This window comes from Drosophila takahashii, chromosome 3R (assembly GCF_030179915.1).
Source record: "Drosophila takahashii strain IR98-3 E-12201 chromosome 3R, DtakHiC1v2, whole genome shotgun sequence".
Classification (NCBI taxonomy): Eukaryota; Metazoa; Arthropoda; class Insecta; order Diptera; family Drosophilidae; genus Drosophila; species Drosophila takahashii.
The window spans coordinates 16,231,770-16,238,600 of record NC_091681.1 but is presented as its reverse complement, the minus strand read 5'-3'; the positions used below and the strand labels follow the sequence as shown (position 1 = coordinate 16,238,600).

At 42.2% G+C, this 6,831-nt stretch overlaps 1 protein-coding gene across 1 annotated transcript; it reads right to left on the bottom strand.

The window, feature by feature from the left end:
• Positions 1-2,780: 2,780 nt before the first annotated feature.
• On the bottom strand, positions 2,781-3,966 carry Rh3 (Rhodopsin 3). Its single transcript, XM_017141836.3, has one exon. The coding sequence runs from the start codon at positions 3,939-3,941 to the stop codon at positions 2,781-2,783; it is 1,161 nt and encodes a 386-aa protein (XP_016997325.1). The 5' UTR covers positions 3,942-3,966.
• Between the last annotated feature and the right edge of the window lie 2,865 nt (positions 3,967-6,831).

Sequence of the window (6,831 nt, the reverse complement as noted above, 5' to 3'; positions counted from 1 at the left end):
GGTAGTACCGTATTGAGGCATTTTACAATACCAAAAAAAAAATACCAAAAGTGCCCATCGGTTTTTACAATTTGCTCATTGATTGCTTATTGCAGCTGACATATATCTGTCTTGCTCGCACCTACGTAAAATTGTATATGCTGAGAAAAAATTGCACTAATGAATGACCCGAACAATGTAGTGGAATAACCGCATTAGTAATTGTAGTTGCAAACTTTTTAAGAACTTTGGCTTCACTGTTCTCCAAAACTCTGGCGATGACATATTTTTGGATTGTAACCACCATCGCCGCTGTTTCTGTTGCGGTTGCATTCCCCATTCGCCATTCGCCGTTGGCCGTTGAGAGTTCCTCAAAATAAGGATGTGGACGATGGAGGTCCTTGAGTGAGTGGTTTGGCGACCATGTGGGGCAATCAAACGCAAGAATGCCGCTAACCACTCATTAAGGGGAGTTGAGAGTGTGCGTGTGTGTGTGTGCGAGGGTAAATTGCAGAGCCCAAAATTTTCGTGGGATCCCATGCAACATGCGATGGTGAACTTTGAACTGTCACTAAATGCGGACCACAATTTGTTGTATTTTCGTACTCGGTGCGTTTTTCCTTTATTTCATTTTTTTGCACGCTGAACTTTGAAGGCGTCGAAAAGGCCTAATTATCTTAATTAATGAGAGCCAAAGCGAATTTCGTGGAAGACAAATGTGTCAGGCTGTCGAGCGGTGGGTGGTTTCGGGTTCTGGGTTCTGGTGGTTTCTGTGGGGCTGTGGATCTGCCTGGCGGCATTCACTCAGCGTTGCAAGGACGTTCTGTGGGTGCCATTTTAATTGTCTCTGCCCGCCAACCGCTCCGTCTGGCTGCCTGTCTGTTTTTCTGTATATACATATATATTTATATATATAGGGCATGGTGTATGTGTGTGATTTTCATTAATTTTACTTCGTTTTTACCATTTGCGAGCGTCGGTGGCTGCGGCCGATTTTGGTTTATGGCCTCGCTACCCGGCTCAGCGTTTTTCGCCCGCTTTCCCTTGCTTTTCCCCCGATTTTCCCCACTGGCTTTCCCATCCAGCGTTTTCCCCAGCTCGTTTTCGCGCTTGCTGTCTGTGTGCGGTTTTTGGGTTCGCCGCAAAACGACGCAGGAAAAAGGCTCTGGCAAATGCCCGCCAGGCAATAAGTGGAAAAGCGTGCTAGGCGCCAAGGAAAGAAAGGCGGGGAAAAGTGCGAAAGAAATGGGTAGCTGGGAAAACAATAATAATGAGGCGCCATACAAACACACGGTGCAACACTTTGGCCAACAAATTGTTAAATGCCATTCTGGGTGGGAATGGTTGGTGGGCATAAGCCAAAGTGGAGGCCATGTGGAAGCTAAAGGAGCCGCCACCACAAACAAATCTAGGCATCCTTTGTGGCCATGGGGCATGGGCCTCTGCTGATTTACCGCCCCTTGCTACCTTAAAAATCCCAAGGAAGCGTGATTAATGAGGCTGGATCGCAAGTGGACTCCATTTGGATGGAGTTGGCACTCATTTTGTTTACTTTTATGGCCAGGAAATAAATGCAAATTCCCTCGGGTGCCACGTGCAGGTATTTAAGTGTGTGTGGAAGCCAAGTTTTGTTATTTATCAAAATTCCTGTAATATTCCGACAGTTTTCAATTCTCTATGTTTCATTTCCATTTCGTTTCATTTCGAAAAACTGCGCAGGATCCTTCCAGCTGAAAAAGCTTTCGCTCTCGCGGAGAAAGTAAGAGAGTGTAAGAGAGAGAGTGGAAATTCCACATGTGGATTGCATTGAAACTAGCACATTTTTACCCATTGTTCTTGGCCAACTCTTTTGTTGTTGGCCATCTCCGCTTCTGGGAGCACGAAGGCGGCTTCTTCGCTTCTTCGTCTGAGTGACCTGCAATGGCCGCGTCAAGTGGCCGATTGACAACTGACAACGGAGCAGAGTTCAAAACGGGGTTGGGCTTATATCCTTTATATCCCTTACATCCGCGTACGCAGAGGAAATGTTACTTTCCCACAGGATAAATGAACATTTTTATCATAAGCATGAGACTGAAGTTAAGATACATTTCGACGGGATGCCTTTAAATTTGTAAAATAAATAAATATAAAGTAGTATAGAATATTATGTGTGTTTAGTGGTATTTAAAATATTTTAATAAATTTATGAGTTATTGACCATTAAAGCAACTTATCCAAATATTTATGTTTAATTAACTAAAATTGTATAATATTTTAGGTTTTTTCTTTATTTGCTTACCTCTTTAATAAATATTTCTAGAATACTTTCTTGTATACAAAGAAAATATTGCATAAAATAGCGACGGTTTACGTTCAAAAAATGGGTCAAATTTAAAATTAAAATCCTTTTTCTGTTTACCTCTTTAATAAATATTTCAACAATATTTTCTTGTACAAAGAGAAAGTTTTGCTTAACAATGCGACGTTTGCTGTCATTTGAAAAATTAAAATTATGCCAGTTTTCTCTTTGTAAAGATTATTTTCAAAAATTCCCAAAAATACAATTAAAATACCACTTTTCAGTACGTTTTTCTCCATTTTGCTTGCAATAATTTGACTATATTTCGATTATAAACAAAAAGTGACTACAAATAATAATGCTAAAACATTTTTTACTTCTTGCACCGTGGCTTTTGACTCCTTGAAGTATTTATAGAATTTTTCCCTGGCATTTTGTATTACGCGTTCATTGCCGTTTCAGTTCATCATCGTTGTCAGCATTTTCGGGGGGGTGGAACGGGACATCTGGATGACTGGCACTAGGCGGCGGTAGTCTGTTGCGGTTCCTGGGTGGTGCTGGTGGACGCCACTGCCGACGATTCCGGCGCCTTCTCGTTGAGCGCCAGCCAGGGGCATCGTTTCTGCAGCTCCATGCGGTATCTGGGATGACTTATGGCGTACACAAACGGATCGATGCAGGCCACCATTTTGCAGGCGCAGGCGGGGATCATGGTGGCGCCGGGCGTTAGAAGGGTTTTATCCCCAAAGGCCCCGATGAGCGACATCACTCCGTATGGCGTCCACGAGCAGAAGAACAGAAAGCAGATGGTTATGGCCGCCTTGGCTATCCGGATCTCGGCCGTCTCCTTGCTTTTGTCCACATTCGAGCGCAGCGATTCCACATTCATCTTCTTGGCCTGATCTCGTAAAGCCTTCTCGTGGCTAAACACATGGCCCACAATCTGGGAATAGTAATAGGTGATCATCGTAGTGGGACACACGAAGCTGAAGAAAAAGATGCAGCCGACAAACAGGCGGGTATCGAAGTTATCGGTCAGATAGTCAAAGGTGCAGGAGGTTAGGTAACCCTCGGGCACAAAACGACCCCAGGTTTCCGTGTAGCAGGCCACCACCCAGGGGGTGGCGTACATGTAGATGAATATAATCATGGCAATGGCCTTCCCATGCGTCATCTTGCCCTCCATGGGTCGGGTAATCACATTGAATCGATCGTAGGCTATAAAGGCATTCGTGGCCCCAGCAGCAATGCCCGTGTAGGAGCCAATGATCCCAAAGATCTGACAGCCCAGATGACCCAAAGCGTAGCCCTGATGGAAGCTATTGTAGATGAATATCGGCGTCTTGACCATCATCATGAAGTCACAGAAGGCCAGATTGATGACCAGTATATTGGAGGGAGTGCGCAGCGATTTGGCTGCCGAGAAGACCCAGATGACCAGTCCATTGCCCAGCATCGACATCAGAGTGAAGAAGATGTAGAGGGTGCCCAGCAGGTAGTTCATCGATTCGGGCGGCTCGGGGTAGGTGAGCCAGTGCTCGGGGATGTGACGCAGCTCCTCCGGCGGAACATTCCAGCCCAGCAGACGCGATTCGGCCGAGAGTCGCGCCTCCGGCCGCAGCGCGGTGGACACGTTGCCAAAAAGACTCAGCGACGACGACACGTTAGCGGAGGACTCCATGCTCCGGCCTTTGGGCCAAGACAAAATCACAGCCAGCACGGATAGCGGCTTTTATAGGGCCTAGGCCCCCATGGAATTGGATTAGCTTAGCAGCCAAAGGGATTAACCACTGCGGGATTGGCCTAATCCCTTGCTGACATTTTCGCTAACACTGCATTTACATTGATTCTCGATTGGGGGTGCAGCTTACCTGAAGGTCACTGTTGTGAACCAGTTGATTGAATAAAACAAATGTTTTAAAAAAGTCTTTATCATTTAAGGTTATATTTTAGTTTTAATGAAAGGTGTGATACAGAAACAGCTGGATTTTTAAATTCCTTAAAGAATGTCAAAGAGGTGTTTAAAAGTATGCCACAATATATTTTTAACCCAAAAGTGATTGAATTCATGCAGGTAGACGACTATCGTTTATTCACTGCATACTTTTAACAACATATTTTGACATTTAGAAGGGATTTGAAAGACCTAGCTGCCTCTGAGGCACACCCCTATACTTTAATATTATTATTCGGCTTTTCTGTGATGGTATGTAGTATCACTTTTAATTTAAAATTAACTTTTTGTCTCATGGTCTTTAAAATTTTTGTTTAACAGTTTCTGAAAACCAGTTCTTTCTTCAAACTGCCATAAAAAGTAGTCAGCTGTTTCGTTTAAACTTGAACTCAAAGATTTTGCCATATCAAAACCACTTTCAATCCCATGAGCGAGTGCAGCTCAGTCGAGTGTAAAAATAATTTTCGCTGCCACGGAGGTACATTTTCTAAATTGCCTGCCCCCAAAAGTATACTTGAAAAAGTTTTGTGCTATCCTATCTGATCTGAACATACGTATATGTAGGTTTTGAATATTCCCCAATCTGACAGTGGGTGGGTTTTGCTGGATGGGCGGTTCAGTATCCGGCGCCATAATCAGAGTGTAGCAATTGGGCTGGGGCCACGCCTACTTATTAACTCATAAAACAAAAAGTGTAGCATACTTTGGCGCGCGTCCCAAGACGACACACTCACACTCGCACACACACAGCCGATGTGTGTGTAATTATATGTGAGCGAGCAGCAACAATTTAGGTCATAAATCATATGGAAAAAGTACACAAAGGCATGCAAATATTCCCCAATTCCCCGCCAAGCCGACATATATGGGTTTGTGTGTCTGGTGTGTGTGTGTGTGAATGTGGCATGGGTGGTAAAAAAGGGGTGGTGGTGGTGGAGGGGATCATACGTGTGCATATGCTAAAAGTATGTACAAAGATTGATTTCCCTTTGTTTGCCTTTTAGTGTGTGAATGTGTTCCTCGCTTATTCACCTCAATTCCGCAAGCCTATGCGATGCCATGCTATAGAAAAGGCCCCCAAACCCTCAAACGTTCAACCCACACCCCCTGTAAACCCCAAACCCCATCCACAGATCCCCCATCGCGAAATCAACCTCATGGTCTACGTACATCAACTGCATACATCGCCATGGGTGGTAATATTATATGCTGAATGAGTTGCCCGTTGAAATAATATGTTATATTCACTTGATTTCGATTTTTGCCTGCGCCTTTTGCCTTCCGCTATATTTTTTCCATTCCCTAACAAAGGGTATTATTAGTTCAATCAAAAGTGGCCCAGGCTAATACAAAAATTTCCATTTCTATTTCTTACGTGTAAAATCGTTTACATGTATTAATCGTGTTAATAATAATAAATATTTATGGTATAAAAAGATTTTACAAAAGGCATAGCGAAATGTTTTTCTCAGCTATAAGACTATTTTTGCAGGTGTTTTGGATTAGTATTAATTAAGTTTTTACAAGATTTTTTTCGTTCTATAAGGTTTTTAGTTTTTCTAATATTAATATTATTTAAGTAGGATATTTTTAGGTATGATAAAGTTAGTTGATTAACTTTAAATGGTATCTTTTAATACCTTTAAAAAATATAGATCTATATAAAGCAGAAAATGGGTCTTTTAGGGTATTCCTTAGCCTTCCAATCGAACTTTCGCTTTAGTTGTTTGCCTTTTTCTTATTTGGTGGCAAGGTGAATGACTCTGTGGGGACTTCGGTTTGGGAGTTCGGTGTGAGGGGCACGAATCTATTGTGGATTTCCATGTAATTAAGGACAGCTGTCGCCGGCCCACAATTCCCTAGTGTCATTGGAGCAGCCAACGGAGATGGGGAGCCAAATAGAACTGAGCTCTCGGTGCCGGGTTGATTAGTGTGGAGCATAAATGGAACATGTGTTCCTGGCCAAACGAAAGGTGGAGCTGCCACTACCCACTTTGTCGATTGTCGCCGGCACTGATTAAATGATTTCATTAAGTGATTGCTGCCAGGGCAGACGGCGTCAATTAATGACAAGCGGAAATAGAAGTTGCTGTTGAAAAAAAACGGGGGAGAAAATGTAATTGCAAAGTGAAGTGGCAAAAGGACAGCTCGGTGCTGTATAATTTTCTCTAGAAATTAAATGTTTTACAAATCGAAAGTCAAAGTTATCTCGGAAATATCCTGAAAAGGCAACAAGTTAAATGTATCTTAAAATAAAATCAAAGTTAAGTGTTTTTTATAAAAATTGCAATCCTGCATATCATTAAGTGATTAATATAATTTTCTCTAGCAAGTAAATGTTTTACAAATCGAAAGCCAAAGTAATCTCGGCATGATCCTTAAAAAAGACATCAAATTAAAATGTATCTTAAAGTAAGTTTATAAATAAATTAAAAGTAAAGTGTTTTTTATGAGGATTTCAATCCTGCATATCAGATTGGCAAAAATTTCAATTTTTGGCTTAAACTGCTGCCAGCAATAAATCTCTGGCTTTCCAAATGCGAACAAGATTTGTGGAATTTTTAGCATTTATGGTTGGCAATCCATTAATTGGTTTAAGACATGCAACGACAAGGAT